We start from the raw sequence: 20,010 nt of genomic DNA on the forward strand, positions 1-20,010 counted from the left end.
TTATTTATTTATTTATTTATTTATTTATTTTGTACAATTTTAAAAAATCACGTTAACTGTAAATTTATTCACTCTAAAATACATTTTCAGAAAGTATGATTCCAGGACACACGTGAGTGCAATAACGGTGGTTTTATTGCAAAGAAATGAACAAAAAGGTAATCTACCACCCGTTCGTCTCGGACTCCTGTGAGACGTCAATCATCCAAAGAACACCATACAAAATAATTGGTCAAACTCCCGAGAACAGATACAAAAATGCAGTGGAAACAGGATCTCCATCTAATTCTTAGTGAGACAGGAGCCCCTGCGGAAGCTCATAGGACAAAGTAATATTCTGTGAAAATTACAGACCTCATACAAAAAATAAGATTTTTTTTATAATAATATAAAAGCCAGCATATTTACAGGACAATATTTTCTATAAGTCTGGCTTGAATAAATTCCCAGTGAAACTTTCCTTTTATTACAGTTTTCTCTGTAACCAACTTGTTACACGTGTCCTCTCCTATAAGGCATGATAATCAACCTTTAGTCTAGTCAGATGCTTTGAAAACAACAAAACTTAAATACGAAGATGGGATACACATTATGATAACATGTCCGCTCTTAATATCATTAATATCTTTGCAATAATGCTGTCAGCTTTTAAAGTTTCTGTGCATTGCTCAGCCCATTTAAGGCACTAGCTATTCAGTAGGGAAGTCCAGAACAAACAGAACATGAAAGTAAAAAAAAAAAGAAACAAAATATGAATCCCACTCTAATACTATCCAAAGTATGTACATGTATATAAACATTAATGACAGAAAATAAAGCGTTGTTGGCAGCAAATAACCGTACATGCAACCAGTCGTGAGCAACAAACCAAAACAACTTTTAGAAAAAAAAAAACATTCATCACATAAGTTGCTTTCTTTCATCAGCCTTTTCAAAATAAAAGATTTAAAGATCCTCGGCGGTTTGCGTGTAGCGGCTTTCCTAAAAAGTAACTGAAGCTCAGTCATAGAATCAGTCATAAAAAAATAAAAAAAAGAAAAGTGCACGCAGACACGAATGTGCAGTATATCACGGGGGTATGAGCGCTTCTGCTGCCAAGTGTGATAAAAAAAAAGTTGATTAAAAAGCCGAAGGTTTGAGGTGAGGACTGCTCGCTTTGAATGTGGGCTGCAGTGGCAGATGTGAGGCAAACGCTGCGTGTGCGAGGGCGAGAGCTGAAGAGATTAAAGCGGTTTATTCTAAGACATCTGAACCTTCGACCTGGCACGAGAAAACCAGGGTGGAGAAGTGCACTCAGATGTACAAAAACCCCTAATATATATAAAAAAAGGAAGACCTCAAAGTATAGCCAACACTCTGCCTTTAAACACACATGGATGGTCAGTTTTCTGGCAACAAACACCCTGACTAACAGAGGATGCTTCCAAAGGTTTTCCTTTTCACAGAAGATTAAACAAAAACGCCTTTGATTCGTGTGTCATTCCAGAGGAAACGAAACAAAGCGCTGAGTGGAAAAAAACGTGAGGTCAAATCAGGCATGGAGAGATGAGATCACTGATGAGGTCAGCTCTTTTGTTTCTACTTAATTTCACAGGATTTGTTGTTTGTATAAAAAAAAAATGAAAGAAAGAAAAATGCATGTTTCCAACCCTTGGGGAGGCATTAAACATTCAGCTGTGACCTACACAGTTCTGAAGCTTTTTTTTTTTTTTTTTTTGACTGGTGGATTGAGTTTCGTTTCCATGATCGCTGCGGATCCCTCGAAGGAGCCAAACCTCAACATTACAGCCTGTTCAGCAGTGACGTCAGCTGCTCACTCTTTCCAACCGATTGGAATAAAGAAAAGTCGTCCTAAAACAGAAGGATCCCTTATGCGTCGCTCCCTCTTCGTTTCTTTCTTTTTGTGTGTGTGTGTGTGTGTTTGCCATCTCAAAGCATGACACCAGCTCGCCGAGCGGCATCTGGTAGTCTCCGCAGCCACATAATGTCAGATGATGACAGCTGCTGGAGTCACATCTGGTGTTGGTAACAGATTTATTACGTTTATAAGAACTATATGAAGCGACTGGTGTTGATCTCAGAGGGAAGAGTCAGGAACCCTTCAGGGGAGAAGCCTGTTATCAGGGTTAGGTGGAGAAGGCCTAAGCCTGGCTGCTCTGTTTTTGAAGTTTGCAGAAAACTGTAATAAGAGAGCTGTGCTAAAGCTGAGTTGTTTTTTTTTAAATGACGGTGACCGTGATGGTCCACGCCGTAATCCAGACTCATTTTTTTAAACAGTTAAAGAACACGCGTGTAACTCGGTTGCGGTTTGGTTTTCAGGCCGTTACTGTGCCCGATTTAGTTTTTCCACTGAAGAGGTCCCAGGGCTGGTACTAGAGCTGGTTCTTACCTGGTTCTGGTTAAGAACCTGGTTGGTTTTCCAGACTGAGATCCACATCATTACATCAAATTAAAGCTCTTTACCAGACTGAACCCGTTGCTGTTTATTCTGAATTTCTGTCACTTTAACAACAGTCTACAGATCAAAACTGAAAATCTTCATGCTTTAAGCTGTATTTTTTAATCCAACTGATAAAAGTGATGCTCTGACCTCCTGCCCGGTGCTACCGGACTATTCTGTTAGTTTAAACCAACAAATAGAAGCAAACTGAAAAGCTATGAGGGGATTTCCTAATTTCACTTCATATTTATGTTGAAGCAATTTTATCTAAAAGTGGAACTAACTGTATATTTTTAAAATGGTCTGTATGAGACGCCTCCTGCACCAGACGAAACCGGTTTTTAGGTCTGGCCCAGCAGAAACGATCAAAAACGATGATACTGAGAGGCTCCGGTTGAACACTAGATCTTACTGCCTTGCACTTGACCTTCACATGTACCGGCCTTTACAGTCTTAACACCGCATCAGTTTCACCTGTATTTACCTGTAAACCACAGAGATGATCAGCACTGATCACAACCAGAAATCAAAACCAAACAGTGATTTCCGGGTTGTATCTACTGTGAAACTGAACCACGTTTTAAAGGAGTAGTTCACTCCTAAGGCATGAACGCTGAATGAAAAATCGAGGAAATCAATAAACTGGATTCATTTTTCGAACCCCCCCCCCCAGATAAAAACCACTGTGTTGGAAAGAAGACACTGAATTCTGGCAAATCTTGATTTCTTTGGGGAAAAAGTGCTGCTCTCAGATGGCAGAGCATGATAAAAGTGCTGTCAGGCTGCAACTTGAAAAATTAGCATAAACCTACAATCCTGTCTGACGACAAAAGCAGAACTCACTGCCTGCGCCTTTTTTTTAATACCTTGCTACTCTAGCTTTTGTGAGAAATGACAAGAAGAAGAAACTGCAGTGAACTTTTATGTGAAGAGCTGCCAGCATTAAGCTGCACAAAAACTGTCCGGATAAGCAATTTTTTTTACACAATCCTGCAGATGTTTGAAAATGTTTCTGAGTAATGTGCATTTCAATCAGACTGCAGTAAAAGGATTGTTTCAGTAATGTTTGTTTTGAAGCAGCCCAGGTTGGTGGAGTTTGTGTACTTGAACTTCAAGTTTTAATTGCTGATGGTAACCATTATGAACGGCAATTTTAAGACAACAATTTTAGGAGAAAAAGTGCTTTTCAGAAGAAGTGGTCTCTTTAACCACTCCACAGACTTACATGACATTCTGAGAGTTTGCAAAAGGACAAATGTACCAAAAAGTTTTATGTAGTTTAGTGTAATGTACTCCCATCGATGCCTGCTTTTCCCTCGGTACAACGCCCGTGCAATTCTCCCTTTTAATCACGTGACTTTCCCTTTTACTAAATGTTACTTTTGGGTTTCAAAAACATGCGATTAAATTTGCTTTAAATGCTGATTGCGGCCGTGTTAAACATTTCATCCGTGTGAAAACGCACAAAGCAGTCAAGAGACCATTTTCTAAACGCCACAGAAGTTGAGTTTTTTTTAAGCAAAGCTCAGTCAGTCCGGGGTATAAATACTACACCATTGAAGGTCTGAACACCTGACCTCTGACCTGTAAAAAAGACAGGTGCAAACACAAACAAGCAGAACACAAAACCCCATTCACATCAGTCAAAACTTCATTGTATGCCTAAGCAAAAACAGTTAATATCTCTGAGGCGTTCCAGCGTATTTGCAGCTCTTCGCTGCAAAACTGTACTACAATCCACAAAAATATCTTTAAGGTTAAGTGGTTACAATCAAGGCAGAGCTGGATTACTCAAAGAGCTCACTGTGAAACTGAAAAAAATTCAAAATTGATCTTTGACAGAAATAACACATCCTTTTTATCTGTCACTTGTTGACCTATTCTCAGTCAGATGTCCATTGTTCTGTTTGCATCTTCCCTCAAACATACCACTCCCTGCGTGAAATCACAGATCCGTCCATGTGGGACACGTAGTCGCTGTCCGTACCATTGTCATAGCAGTCATCCGGGAGGTAGGGGGAGCCGTTGTTCACAATGGGGCTGTGTACAGGAGGCCCACAGGGGTGCATGTTCTGGGTGTTGTAGTGATCTGTGAAGTAGTTTCCATCCTTGATGCCCCGGTGTTCGTCCCCCCTGTCGGCCCAGTCGGCCCTGTCCTTCCGCTCAGGGGTGTAGTCGGGGTAAATAATGTCCCCGCCCAGTTTGGGCTTCAGCTCCTGGCTGCCCTTGCTCACTTTGTCCCCGTAAACCTCCTGCAGCTCGTGCGGCTGCAGCACGTCCACCTGAGACTCCTTCTGCATGTCGGAGGGTCCCAGGTACTGTTTGGTGTAGTAGTCCCCTCTGAAGGTTCGGCGCTGGCGCATGAAACAGGCTCCGCCCAGGATCAACAACAGGATGAGGAAGAGAACTCCACCCACCGCCCCGCCGACTATGGTGCCCAGGCTGCTGTCAGGGATGGAGGCCCGGGTGGGGGAGGTGAACAGGGCATTCTTCCGGCCCAGAGCTGTGTTCGTTCCGGAGGTGTCGTGGAAAGGGGAAGCGGTGGTGCTGGGGGCTGCAGTGGTGGGGGGAGGATCTGCAGAACAAAGGGGATGAAATGATTTAAGCAAGACAGCAAACGGAGTGAGTAGTTCTTAAAAAAAACTAACAGGCAAAGCAGAGCCATTTCTTTTTTTAATTAATTCAGAACAACTCTGTTGGAGCAGATATGTCTCTTCTGAAAGCTATGATGTGCAGGGAAAGGGCGGAGGGAGTGGAAAGAGATGAAGTGCTAAATGTCAGCGTGAGTGAGCGAGAATGACAGGAAGACATAAGAAGGCGTGCACTCATGAGCATCGGAGGGAGTTTGATCAGCCTCGCCCCCTTTATTCTAAACCCAGCGTTGGGGAAAAGACACACGAGAAGACGAAACACCGTGTGATCGATGGGAGGCTCCTGCAACTGACGTGCCCTCCGGTGTCCAGCTCTCTGACAGCAGCCAGAGCCGGAGAGGCACTGGCCTCCATGCTGACCTGCAGTCTGCAGGACAGAGAAAGTCTAATAACGCTATCCAATAAGTTTACACACGGCTCACAATGTCTGTCCAGTTTATCAAGAGACATTTTTTTAAAATCGCTTTCAAAATCTTTAATCCAGAACTAATTTAAAAAGAATGAAATCAGCTAGAATTACCATGTGAGAGACTAAAAACTCAGAAAAACAGCAAAGACGTGAGAGAAAATAACCAGCTTCTGTTTTAGTCCCAGTCGTTCTAACACTGCAGCGGGACATTCTAACCTAACGTCGGGAATGAGACTCTACAACCGCCCAGCCGATCATGAGAAAGACGAGCAGTCAGAAATTACAAGGCTTGAGGAGACATCGGGAAATGTGAAACGGCTTACAGCTAGCAGACAAGAGGGGTGGAGGGGCATTACTGAGCTCAACCTGGTCAACTCCACAGGGAAGAGAGGCAAGAGGATGCATGCCCAGGACTCAATATTTGACAAGAGAAACATGATAATTGTTCGGTGCAAGTCCACTCTGGACAAGATGTCAGCTGGGCTTTCATTTGAAGAGCAGCTCCTGAACACAGACAGATCTGGACGGCCTGTTTTAAGACTCCAGCAGTGAGGAACTACACTGTGAGGGTAAAAAAAGAAAAAAAAAGAAAACGTGTCCAAAAGAAGCCCTCACTTTGTTTGGGAAAGAACTGAAAGTAGCAGAGAAGGAAATAAAAAAAGAGAGATGCAGAGTTCTCAGGATCCACACCCTGGCTTCATAAAAAAAGAGGAAGGAGACTCACCAAACAAGGACACAGGAAGCAGACAGGAGGAGTTCATTATATTTCAAGATAAAAAACAAACAAACATAAATGCAAGGAAAGTCTGTTTGATGACTCAGCAAGTTGCCTCTCAGATTACTTCATAGTTTAATCTATAAGGTGTTGGATTAAGCTACATGATTTGATAATTGTGGGCAGCGCAGCTGTTAAAGACAACATACTGCTGAATAACACATTTTTCTGGGTTATAAACACAGACATCTGTGTGCTGCAAATCCGTGAACACAATTCATTACGTTTCGCTGTGAAACCCAAGCTTAACAAAGCACAGTAAAAAGGCTGCATGGGTGCATACTTTGCTGAATCAGCAAAGAGTAAACACCTTCTTCCTTATCGGAGACATCTAATGTTGCCAAAGCCACACCAGTGGAAATGTTTGGTACTGATACTCTTTATCTGAACTCTGTGCTCCTCTGTTGCCAGGAATGTGTGAAAGTAGATCTGGACAGGGATATTTATATTTATATAAAGGCTTAACTCCTTTAAAAGTCTTGATCTGTGGCCTGAAGATTTGATCTTCTATGAGAGTTTACGAATGCAAAAAGGAAACAAGCTCTTTTTGATGCTGATTGTTAAAAGGTTACTTAAGTTAGCAGATAGCTAAAACTGTAGTCAAACTTAATAAAACTATGTGGGGGGCAAAAGGGTCAAAAGTACCTTGAACCCAGAAATTCACGTCCCGGCTGCGGAGGCCAACGTCGTTCGTCACTTCACAGCGGTAGATGGCAGAATCGTTGCGCTGCAGCCGGCGGGTAAAAGTAAGGCTGGTGTTTGAGATCTCAACACCGTCAGGAACCAACCCATCCAACCTGAACACGGAATCAGACACGTTTTGTTTTCAGAGCATGAGAAACAGAGAAAAGACAATTATTTTACACACAAGCTATGATAGTAAAATGACATTTTCATCTGCAATAATAATAAAAAAAAATGTACAAGTCTCATGCTAAATGGCAGGGATCCCCAAACTTTTTCCTGTAAGGGCCACATAACTTTTCCCTTCTCTGGTGAGGGGCCGGAGTCAGTTTGTAACAGAAAAAGTGTGACTATTGCAGGAGTGCCTAAATGTAAAAATKTATTGTTTTCCAGAAAGCACAATCAAATAACCCTCTCTGGGTTCTTCACAGTATGTATTCTGCTGAGCTAACAGTCCACCGTTTAGCTTTGAGAGTTTGTTTGCTCGCATTTGACCTTGCAAACTATCATACTTGTCTTTGTGACAGGATTCATAGTGTCGCCGCAGATTGTATTCTTTGAATACCGCTACCACCTCTTTACAGATGAACAAAAAAATAATCGTTTGTCCACTGCAGCTTAAATGCCCTGCATTCTGAATCAATTTTTCTCTTACCTAATCTTTTCACCATTATTCCGTTCTCTCTTTGAGAGGGACGGGTTTAGGATTTTTTTTCTGGGGGTTGCCAGATAGGGGCACAGACCGCAGAAGGGTGAAACAGAATGTCACGTTATGTGCGTGTATGTATGAAATAGTTACTAACTAATAATAGTTAATAATGAAAATAGTTCATAACTAAGGAACATTTTATTGCAAAAGTCCAACTTTATAATCAAATACACTGCTCAAAAAATAAAGGGAACACTTAAACAATACACGCTAAGTCCAAGTAAACCAGACTTTTGTGAAGCACATTCAACTCTGTACAGAACAAAGTACTCAATGAGAATATTTCATTGATTAAGATCGGGAGTTAGCGTGCGTTGTTTAAGTGTTCCCTTTATTTTTTTCAGCAGTGTATGAATACACATATATGAAAAAAAAATAACTAAATGCTCTCTGGTATTGTTCTGGGGCCAGACCAAATGGGGAGGCGGGCCGGGCCGTAGTTTGGGGACCACTGCCATTTGGTGTTAACTCGGCTATTTCTGACTGATCATTTGAGCGCTTTTATTAGTCAAGCAGAAAAGCATTTTAAATGATGTTGATTTCAATGCGTGACCCAATACATTTAACCAAATATTAAAGTCAGATTTGGTCAAACTAAACTTAAGCACATTTTCAGATTTCTGATGTTTCAGTCCTTTATAAAGGAGCTCTAGAAATATATTTGTCTTTTTCTTTGAGATAAACCCTGAAAAATCTATCTGAATACAGTTTTTTTTCCTTATTTTATTTCAGGGTTTTTTGATGTCATTTGAAAGAGGAAACTTCAAACAATATTTGAAAATTGAGATTTCACAGCTTCTCTAGCGAGCAGGAAAAGAAGCAAAACTGTACGGCTTTTCTTCTCAAAATCGTGGTTAGTTGCTGGTACTGCTGAGAAAAGTGCGTCAAAACATTCATCAGGAACCAATGCACTATAGCTGTCTATATCTCTATATACAAGTTCATGATTTTATCTTCATTTTGATGTGACGGTTCACATTTAGATAATAGGAAAACCTTAGAAGTCCAGACTTTGTGCCAAAATGACACATTTCTCATCCTCAAAGCTAGATGATGACAAAAAGTTGCCAATGGGCTCAAGTCACTCTGATGCACAAACTGTTTGGAAACTTTATTTATAGCAGGGAGTCTCCCCAAAGGGCGCAGAGAAACATTCGACAGCTCCAGTATCCGAGCTCCAAAGTTATACTGAGGTAATTTATAGACACGAGCCACTCAATTTTACTGCTTCATTTAGATTTATTAAACCCCGTTCTGAGTGACTCCAGCACCAAACAGCAGATGTGTTCGTGTTAAATTCACTAATTTAAGCTATTCAAATAAGTTTCATTTGTTCATAATAAAAACAGAAATATATATGGATATTTCTGACCAAATAACTTGGAGTAGTGGCCTGTAAATTCAACTATCAGCAGTTTATTCAGCCTTTATTATCCTTCAGCGTGAGAGTTTAGTTGCAACTGTGGATCTAAAAGCTTTTTAATGACCACGTTACGCAACAGGAGAGAACTTCTAAATATAAAGCATTGTGTGAATGTATGTTTCGGAGCGTTTTATTACACTCTTTTTCTTCTGAAGGGCTGCAAACAGTTTTCTAATCAGTATTTGGGGCCGTCTGTGAGACGGAGCCGCTTTGTTTGATTATAGGAACATTCCAGTGACTCCAAACATCTGAATCAAGATGTTTGCAGAAAAACATTGATGTTTCTGGCTGTGAATGAAATTTACAAAGAGCTACCTTTGATTGTGTGACTCTAACATGGCTTTATAAAATTTATCTAAAACGATAAACTTAAGTCACACAAAATAGTCACCAGCTAACACTACACTGGGTAACAATCTCCAAAAAAATGTCAAATTTTGACAATTCTAAAAGTATCCCAGAGGTTTGATTGTGAAAAACATTTAAGATGTTTTTGTATTGGCTTTATTTATTTGAATCCAGAGGTTTCTGAAACAATGGAGCATGAACACACAGCATGGGTGTCTGGGGATAAAAAGTTTGGCGGCGTTATGAAATGCTGTGGAGAAAAGTCCTCACTGAGATGACAGAAACGATGGTGAAAGCTTCAGAGTAGTTTGGAGGATACTGACCTGATCCACGTAAAGGAACGAGCAGGTGGGTTGGCTTTGGCAGCACAGGTGAATTTTACATTTGCTTGGCCAACATACCAGTTCTTTTCAATCCCTTGTACTGAAATAACCGGTGCAACTGAAAAACAAAAGTTAATTTTATTTAAAATGCTGCAGAATTTGCAATGATAACATGTTTTGCTATAAAAGCGGTACTTTGTGATGACCGAACAAAAGATATGCAGGATGGTAACAGGGTTTGAGACTTCCTGGTTAAAGGGAGTCAGGAGAGTAAACAAATAATCCTGGGTTGGTGTAAAGTTAGAAAAAGACTCTCTCAAAAAGAGCAGATGAACTGCAGACAATATAAACTCAAAGCCCAGCACACGGTCCTGCAATAAAACACGGCAAACACCGACTAAGATATCTAATTTTCCATTTTGATTTCTCAAGAGGAAATAAAAGGAACTCATTCACTCTGTGAGAAGATGTGACGGCGTTCACTGAACCCGTTTCACACAGCTCAACATCAGAATTGTGCATCTTTTGCACTTAAAATCCCTTGGCTCTGCATCTGACATGATTTATTGAACGAGAGAGCGTCTCTCTTCTTGTGTTAACCTTGGTTTTTGTGCGTCTCCATTCGCTGCCCCCAGCAGCCTCGCGCTACTTATGTTGCTGTTGAGAGCTGATCAATATTTCATAAATTACCTTCATTAGCCCTGCACTCACACCGAACATAGACTAAGGTTCTGCTGGTTGACAGAGTACCTCAGTATTCTTGACAAAATCAAATTAAAATGACTCTTAAATTGCTGATTTGGGTGTGAAGAAGACAAAAACGTTTCAGGAAAGTTCAATTAAACATCACTGCAGTCTCACAAAATACAGCACACAGGAACAATAATTCAGCCGGTTCAGATGTTATCAGTCCATTAAATGGACGTTATTAGCGGTTATCAGTCCCATAGAATGGCTTCAGACTGTCCTGACAGTACCCCTTAGTGGGTAACCAGTGCCATATACGTTGGAATGCAACAATCTGCTACTGCCAGAGTTCGGTCTACTTTATCGTAGCCAATGTCATTTTCTCTAAAATTAACCGTAGTGGCTTTATGCCTCATACTAACCAGATACTAACCAGCTAACAGTCTGAAGCCATTCTATGGGACTGATAACGGCTAATAACGTCCATTTAATGGATGATAACATCTGAAGCGGGTGAATAATTAGTGGGCAGTTTAGTGCAGGGACAGTCCAGCAGTTCTACAGTTAACATGTGCTGCAACAATTTAGAAAACTAGTTTCACCAATATAATTGCTACCATTTAAAATGAACCAAGTCGGTCGTTGCCATCAATCTGACAAATAAAAGACAGATCGGCGGCACTTACAGTGAACGTTCAGCTTGTAGGGAATGCGGAACTCTGTCTGCAGGGCCGGGTGGCGCACCACGCAGGTGAGCGTCTTCCCCTGGGCGTAGCTCAGCGGCTGCCACATGTAGCGCACCTGCACGGTGGTGGTGCCGTTGGCCTCATCCTGGTTCTGCCTCTCGGACCGCCCGTACAGCTCCGTCTCCCAGAAGACCTCGGCGGTGGGGCGGCCGCGCTCCGCTATGCAGGTAGCCACCAGTGACTCGTCGCCACCGTCCAGCAGGGCCGCTGGGCCCGCCGACACGTACACTTTCGGCGCCACTGTTTGTGAAAGCGTGAATTTAAAAAAAGGTGGTTGGGGAAGAAATGACAAAATAGAGAAAAAAATGAAACAAATGTTATTGATCTTTTTCTGTATATGCATGAATAAATAATGTCCAGAGGCCTCTGTGTACTTAACTGCCAAAAGAGCACAAATTGATTTCTTTCATTTCGCCTGTTGTAAACACATTAAAAATGAATGACCCGCTCTATCCCAGTTATAAATGGGGTTTTAAGAGGAAATGTCTTTATTGTTGTGTGCCAAGGAGAAAGCAAGTTCAAGACACGGTGATGTCGACACATGTTGCTTTTCTGATGTGTTTCCTGTAAAGTCCATCAGTGTGTGAGGTGTGAATATCCTGAGAAAAATCAGTCACTATTTCAGGATCTGAAGCTGCAGCCATCTTTGCCCCGTGTTTATATTTGCCTTTGTTGTACCGGAGGATGAAGATCTGAATCGCCTTAAACTGCTCACTGCTCCTGAGCAGAGGCAACCCGTTCCCCAGAGAGTGACTCAACGTTCAGATGTTGCAGGGATTTTCTCAACAGTGAAGCAAAACAGAACCATGTGAAAGGAATGTGAGCAGAACAATGTGACCCTCTACCTTCTGTGGAAACAAGCTAATTATTTTACACTGCTCTGGGGTAAAGGGGTGGGGGGACTGGACCACGCATATCACAAATAGCAATGACAGGTGAGAATGTTCGGCCAACAGGAACAAAACTTAAGCTGAAGAAGGTGAGGACACACTGGAGGGGGAGTGAAGTAAACAAGAAGTGCGGGTTTTACCCGCTAACATTTCTGTTTGATTTAATTCCACTTTGTGTTGCAATAAACCACCTACTCCTCGTAAAGAAAAAAGAAAAAAAAAAAGATCCAACAAGCAGTTTTTCCACATGCTGCAATTGTGACAGCTTTAAAGGCGGTGCGTGGGGGCATGCGCCCTCGTAATCCACAAAACATGGCCAACATCTTTAAGACATCTGCACTCTTCCTCCTCACCAGCCAAGCACAAGGTCCCACAACGAACCCAAGGAACTGCTAGCACCCTTGCCCTGCTCCCCCACTATTTTATTTTCTAAAAATAACCCGCCGTCTCGCGTACCCTTAGCAGGGGCGTGGTTGTCGTTTGCAGGACTCCACCACGCATTCTTCACTCTGCCCCTCCTCGCAGGCCGTGACATTTAAACAGAAGCTGCTCTATGTTGGCAGGGTGGCCAGCTGAAACATCAGAATAACTGATTCAGACAGACGTGTTAATTTAGGGGCTGCAGTTAGTAAGAGGAATAAGCCGTTTGGGTGAATGGAAACTTGTTCAGAGGGAAACGACAACAATTTCCCTTCAGCAAGTCGTTTTTGTCTGCACGCCTACTGAGAGTATAATGCACATTTTAAACTAATAAGAGAAGCAAGAGAGGGAGCTTTTCAAAAGCTAGTTAAACAACAACTGTACTGCTTTCGAAACAAACTGAAAGTAATAAAACTAAACAGATTGTGCATCTCAGCTCCAAATGACTAAGAAACATTAGGAACGTTGCTTGTTAAAGTTGGTTGCAATGTTTGTTTGTTTTGCAAAAAAAAATAATAAAAATTTGCAGTTTGCAAAACAAAATATTTGATCCATAGCAACATTTATTTATAGCTTTCTGACTCATAAAGAACTTATAGAGAAGCCCTGCCTTATTTCAATAGACTGAAAGCAGAAATGAAATTGCTTTATGGCGTGGAAAGCATAACACTCATCAGATTTTAAGCAACTTAAAACCACCTCTCTGTGTCGCTCAACGCTCCAGTTATTGACTCGTTAAACAACGAGGCTTAAGAGTCGGCTCTGAGACAGATATGAATACTGTTTCATTGTCATAATCATTTCTCCGAGTTTATCGGCAAAATCTCATTTGTAAAACTACTTGTGTTTTGTTTTGAAAAACAATTGCTCAGTAGATGTTCATTGACCTGTCAGTAGTCAAAAACAAAGGGATTGTTATTCATTCACTCTGGATAATATTTTCCTGCTTCCTTCCTCCTGCTCTCACGTTAGGATTTTGGTCATGGTGCCAGCTAATGTGTTCATTAAGTCATTTGAACTTTCCTGTGAATTGTTGAAGATAAAGATGAAAATTAGTCCAGGAAGCTTAAATAAAAGCAAACATGTTTTTTGTCATGATTCTGCTGCAGATGTTTGTATAGAGTGTGACTTCTGAATTTGAAGCAGTATACTCTGCACCTGTTAATCATTACAATGTGCGTGTCGTGACTTTAGTCTATTGCTCATGAGTTTACATGTTTAATGGTTTTGCTTTAGTTTAAAAGGAATGGAAAGGCAGTCATGTGCTTTTCATAATCCTCAAAGTATAAACATGAATCAAAGCAGAAATCTCCAGCTCAGATAAAAAAGGAAAAAAAAAAAAAAAACGAACTTCGTTAAAAATAAAAAAGGCAATACACTTTGGAGTAAAAGATCAAATTTTGTAGACTGCATACTAAATAGTTGAGATAATAGAATCATAGCTCTATTTGGGGTATTTACTTTGTTGAAGCATGTTTGACATTTAAAAAAACATGTTTTCATTCTACTGCAGTATCTATTTGAGCCCAAAAGAGCAATCCAAGTATCCAACAAGAAGATAAGTAACAAAGAAAAAGAAGAAAATGTCACGCACTTCAAAGTATGGTCACTTATTTTACAACCACAAAACTAAAGTTTGACAGACACAAGCAGAAGAGGGGAATCAGATGTTTCTCATCTGCAAACAAGTTATCCACAGATCCTCTGGGATTTTCTTGTTGGGTCACAGTCACCTTGTTGAAGTGGAATTATGAGCATCATTACGATAAAAAAATTTTTTTTTTCAAAACACAAGTCAAAACAAAAAAAAAAAACAGCAGAGGAAGAGGAGGCCACTTGGGAACATTAAAAAAACTTAGTGGCATTCAGTCGGCAGGTTTATGTTTTAAATACCATGCAGGACAACCTAATTCCCTCATGATGTGTATCAGATTGCAAAGAACATATGCTTCCTCCATAATCACACTCTAATTACATCTGAATTGTAAAGAAGGTGTGTGTTTGTATGAACAGAAAAGATGTCTGCAAAGCTGCTCAGAGAAGACAGTGAGGTGTAATTGAACTCTTTGAGGTCTCAGACACTGGCTGTTGCAGCAACACTTAACGCGTGGCTCATTAGACAGGAAAGTCTCCTTCGGTCTCTAAAGGGAGACAAGAAGATGCTGCCTACAGTGCTGTCTCCTACCTAAAACTGGAAACATACCCTGACCACAATCCTGTATCCTACACCACCTCTAGTTTAGGACAAACAGAAATGATCCCATCTAATGAATCATTTCAGGAAACTATTAAGCAATATAAACAACAGAAAACACATCCACAGGCAAAAAGATGGACTTCACACAGATGTACAGGAGGCTGTCTGAGGACTGAAGCAGTGAAATTAGCATGAATAAATAGCTTCCAGTGAGCACTCAACTGTCTCCTTGTTGGTGTTGTGGTAAGAATTATTAATGCTTAATTTAATCAAACCCCCACCATGCTAGATAGCCTTGACAAGTGTGATTATTTAGTTTTTATTCTAGTGTTGTGGTCTAAATGTTTTTGTACAGGCTGGGTTTGTAAGAATAACTAAGTCAGAGTTACAATTGTATGACTATCAAACAGCTGTAGAAAAAAGGGTCCAACAACTAACAACCTACGCTGGCTTGCAAAAAGAGCTACAGATTGAGGTTTTAAGACTAGTCTTACGTGTGAAACATTTCCATACAAGTTGGTAATATGCAACTAAACATAACAAGACTCGCTTCGAATCACGCCCTGCAATTAACTTGTTGCTGCGTGTAACTAAGAAACTGGGACGGTCTGACGTTCCCTCGTTCTGTTTAAAAGGAGCAGATGAAAGTTGCTGAAATGTTTAAACCAAGTTTCCCAACCAGCAGCAATAAAGTTTGCACAATTAAAACTTAGGTACCTTTTAAAGTAATTCTGGGGGGCGGTAAATTAACAGAGGCTCCTCTACAGCTGCTGTGTTCATGCCATGTTCACAGTGAATAGTTTAAATGTTTGAACCTAAAGTGGTTACAGTAGACTATTTAACAAACAAGTCAGTAGTGACTGAAGATGTAGATTTATACTTTACCTAATACATTAACCACGGCTGTTGCTTGTGTATTGCCCAGAGGAAAGGTCACCACTTTGCAGATGTAGGGTCCGTCATCGGCAAAAGTCACTCCTTCGAGGGTAACGGTGGCATCTCTTACGGAAGGGGAAACAAACGAGATGCGCTTGCCGTAATCTGGAGAATATGAGGTTCCATACTTGGGATTGAACACTGCCAGGTTAATGGTGCCTGAAGGAAGACGGCGTTCCCAGGAGATCTGTGTGAGACTCAGGTTAGATCCTAGCTCTATCCTGCAGCTAAGTGTGATGTTCTTGCCCAGCACCGCGTTCACTCTCGCAGGAACAAAAACGCCGTTTCCAATCACACCTGCCGAGGAAAGAGAACAAAAGGTGAGATTTGTATAAATAATAGCAAGAATTTATTATTGCTATTGCTATATGTATAAAACTTATACAAAGGAGATAAAACTTACACCTGTAAAGAAAGACAACTAACTCGTGTTGAAAACAAATACCAAAATTACTAATTTTCTCTTCACAGCAACTCACATTTTTTTCTTTCCTCAAAAGCTCAAAGACCAGACTTCCTGTGCATGACTTTGTGTTTCGCTTTGTTTCCTAACTAGCTACACACTTTCACCACAGGACACTGAGACTGTTCCTCTTGTTAATTACCAGAGCACCTTCTGAACTAGCAGGTAAAAATTCTTGGAAGGAGATGAAACAAAAAAGTAATTGATGGCTTTAATTTCTGTTTTTTTATGAGGCTACTAATTTGACTCAAGGCCCACCACAGGTTTGTAGCTGTCTGATTTAAAGCAATGTAAACTCGGCTTTGAACATTAATTACCCTCTGAATGTGAAAAGCCAGAAAGACAATGAAAGTTCAACAATGACTAATGGTAACTGAAAAAAAATGAAGTACATTTTAAAAGAATAAACAATGAAAATGGTTTTTGTTGTGTTTTATGTGGCATGTCTTAAGAACTGTATCAAGTTAAAAACTCATCTATTTTCAAGCAATGATACTAGCTGCCTTTTTCAATGCTTTTTATTTCTAATACAATTTCTAAGTAAAAGATTACAACTATTGTAAATAAAGCAAGAAACATTTTTCCAGCCCTCAAATAGGCCATTTAGCACTTAGTTATGTCTCATTTGCAGCTAAGAGGGCAAACAAAAGGAGCTGGTGGCTTTAAATATGATGCACTGAAGCAGGAGCCAATATACTGTATAACTATTGTTTATGAGTCTAATTCTGACAACAACAGTCAAAATTATATCATGATATTGCCCAACTCTTCTAGAGTTGGAGAGATCACTGTTGACAGACGTGCAATGTGGCTGGAAAAAAAAAACTAAACAAAAACAAAACATTCAACTTGGCGGTAGAGTGTGCCATATCTTGGAAAACTAACCTGAAATAAATCCTAAATTACAGGTTAAGTCTGTTGCTGGGAATGAATCCATCTTCGTCTGTTTTTCCTCTTGTTTTTTTTGTGAGAATAATCATATGACTCATTGATAGAAACACATAGTCTTACTTTTTCAAGGTTGAACAAAGATTTATAACACTGGTCCAGACTGAATTGTAGAGGAGATCCATTTTAAACGTCGCGGATAAATATTTTCATTTTCAGAAAAAGAGATGAAGTGCTGCTGCAAGCGATTTCATTCAAAAATATTCAAGCATTACATCTTAGTTTTCTTGACACGGCTGCAGTCACAGTAAGCTATATTTGGGAGTCATAAATTTCCACTTTGTACGTAGTCTCGGATGTGTATGGAGTAAAGCTTATAAAAGTGGTCTACTGACTGGTATTTCAAGTCTTTGGCACGAATATGAGTGGTAAACCACAGCAATGCTATCATGGTTTGAGAGCAATATAACCAAGGAGGCCGAGGCTCCCCGTGCTCCGTTACGTCCCCTGTAATTTCAGTGATTACACTCACATGCACGCAGAATTTCTCTCTCCCAAAATAAAAAATAAGTGTGTGACCATGTGTGTAAAATGGTCTTTCTGTTTGAATAGCTGCTCAAATTTAAATAAGTAGGCAATGTGTTTTGAAGTTCCATGCTCAAATATGATATTGAGAATTGTTTTTCTTTAAAGTTAAGTTTGTCTTTTAATTGCCGCACTTATCTAGTACAGTTCTGCAGTTCTGTTAACATGCTGCCCTTTAAAGCAGTAAACTCAAACTGGCCTGTTTGTCATCCACTTGAAAAGACATTTGGAAAAGTCACTTTGGATCATTATATCCCCGCAATAATTTAAACATCCGTTTACATCTTTTTTCAGCCTTTGATTCATGACCTGCTTGGAAAAAAAAAAGGTGGGCAGAGCTGTAATCTGTTTTGCAGCACATGTGTTACCCTGGGTTCTTTGGGTGCACTGGTGTGGGGGAGAACCAGGGTCAGAGCCGTGCGGGTCTTGTATTCTCCACTCCGTGATTGTCTGAACTGACACTGACAACTGTATGTTGTCACGCAATTTGCCCAACTCAATTGAAAAATATAAGACAACTGTAGATCAATGCAAAAAACTGAACATTAACTTTAAGATTTACTTTGCATCTATTACTGGACCAAGAATGAAAACGACTCATGGATAAAAATGCTCCTTTTCGTAGGTTGTTTAAGTAATAAACCAACGTGCTTGGCATGCGTGACGTGGTATTGATGCTTGCAGACACGTGTCTCAGACCAGGTTTCTCCTCAGCATGCTCTGCATACTACAGCTACCTGATACGCAGCTCCAACTGCTACCGTTTGTCGTGTGTCGGTCTTCGTGGGTCAGCTTTAAGGTTCGTCTAGGCACACAAAGAAACAAGACTCCATGCGTGCTATGTTCTGTTTGTTTTACAGTAAAGCATTTGGGGAAACAGGAGGGGAGGGAGGTGTTTGAAAAAAAAAAAGGGACTCCACCCTTACCATTAGGAGAGACAGATGGCCTCTGCATAGGATACCTTGAGCCAGGAGGAGAGTGGGGAAACTTGGCACTGCTTGCTGCAAGAACACAGTCGGGCCTCACAAACTAGAGGACTGTGACATATTATCTAAAATACTGCAGGCAAATGAAAAAGAAGCAGTCTGTTACACAAAGCTATCATAGAGTTTCATGAGAGGATCTGACATCCAGCTGCAGAACGGAGGTGCAGCTCAGAGGTGTCGTCATATTTATTATTGGAGGAAAAAGTTCAGATCTTAACGGGGACATGAAAAATGTGATTTTCTGGTCATCGTGCCACTTTTTTCCTGATTAGCCTGCAGATAAGATCCCTGACCTGAAATCTTTTTCTGACCAATGTGAAAGAGACTGTACTTTTGCCCCCTTTTCGTTGAGAAACCCGAGGAAAGAATGAACTCATAGGAAGGAAATGCTCTCTCTTTGAAGAAGGGCTTCATATTTGTTTCTTTCCCTCCTGACATCACTAATTGCGACAAGATGCTAGAAAGACGCAACGGTAAATCAAAACCTTCCTTTTTGCCTGGCAACTGGCTCAAACATTCCACAACAGCCACTGGATGAGCCAAAATCTCCACCTACCCAGACCTGACCCAGCTTCGGCCCTGACCTCCCCAGGAGAGACTGTCTCTTGGCCTGGGAGGATGTCAGTGAAGCCTGCAGTGCATGTCAGGACCGTGAGAGGCACGGGGCATCCACGGTCAAAGACACTTACAAGCAGTTAACAAAACACACAATACGTCATGTTCATGTAGACAAACTCCATCGCATAGATTATCATGTCAAACAGCACTCACGAGGGACTGATCTAAAGACCTCACAGGAGAAGAATGCAGACAGGACATCTGTGCAAGAGGGAGTGTGGTTTTAGGACTAAAGCAGAAGGAAACTGAGTGGAATAGAAAATGAATAAGGACAAAAGCATTAAAAAAGGTCAGTAATTGAACACGTGCGGAAATGAGATGACAGGGAGAAGAAACTGATGCAACAACGAGCACTGTGTAGGGACAGAGGCATGCAAGTGGTTGGGTCAATAATATCTGCATACGTTTAGCTCAGAAAAATATTTTGAATATAAATAATGCAACGCTAGGGGAAAAACTGACATCACAATTTTGTTTTTCTGCAACACAGAGGGATATAAAATGACATGAGCTTTTTGTCCGACGACTTGAATAACTTTATCTGGAAAGAGTTATTTTCTCTAGTGTGGCTTGCATCTGTAGTGAAACTTTTTATGTAAGTAAAAGGAAAGAAGAGGAACGAAACAGAACACAAAACTGTAGCAACTGGATTGAGGGTACACACCATATGCAATCAATGACCCCGTCTTTAAGACTTGTTGTTGATTTCAATCTAAATGGTCCTTTGGAACTTTGCTCTCCAGATATTTAGGCAATCTTTAAATCTCAAAGTCTCCGCCTTCTGTGGAAACAGTTTTTGGATTAAATCATGGTTTATATATATATATATATA

General features: G+C 40.7%; 1 protein-coding gene across 1 annotated transcript in view; it reads right to left on the reverse strand.

The window, feature by feature from the left end:
- Window positions 1-113: 113 nt before the first annotated feature.
- nectin3a (nectin cell adhesion molecule 3a) overlaps window positions 114-20,010 on the reverse strand; it is a 30,045-nt gene continuing 10,148 nt past the window's right edge. Inside the window, exons 2-6 of the mRNA XM_014025233.1 lie at window positions 15,588-15,935; window positions 11,136-11,435; window positions 9,763-9,880; window positions 6,921-7,072; window positions 114-5,015 (exon numbers count right to left, since the gene is read on the reverse strand). Of these exons, the coding sequence (XP_013880687.1) occupies window positions 4,360-5,015; window positions 6,921-7,072; window positions 9,763-9,880; window positions 11,136-11,435; window positions 15,588-15,935 (1,574 nt within the window). The 3' untranslated portion in view covers window positions 114-4,359. The remainder of the gene's footprint in view (window positions 5,016-6,920; window positions 7,073-9,762; window positions 9,881-11,135; window positions 11,436-15,587; window positions 15,936-20,010) is intronic.

This window comes from Austrofundulus limnaeus, unplaced genomic scaffold (assembly GCF_001266775.1).
Source record: "Austrofundulus limnaeus strain Quisiro unplaced genomic scaffold, Austrofundulus_limnaeus-1.0 Scaffold462, whole genome shotgun sequence".
NCBI lineage: Eukaryota > Metazoa > Chordata > Actinopteri > Cyprinodontiformes > Rivulidae > Austrofundulus > Austrofundulus limnaeus.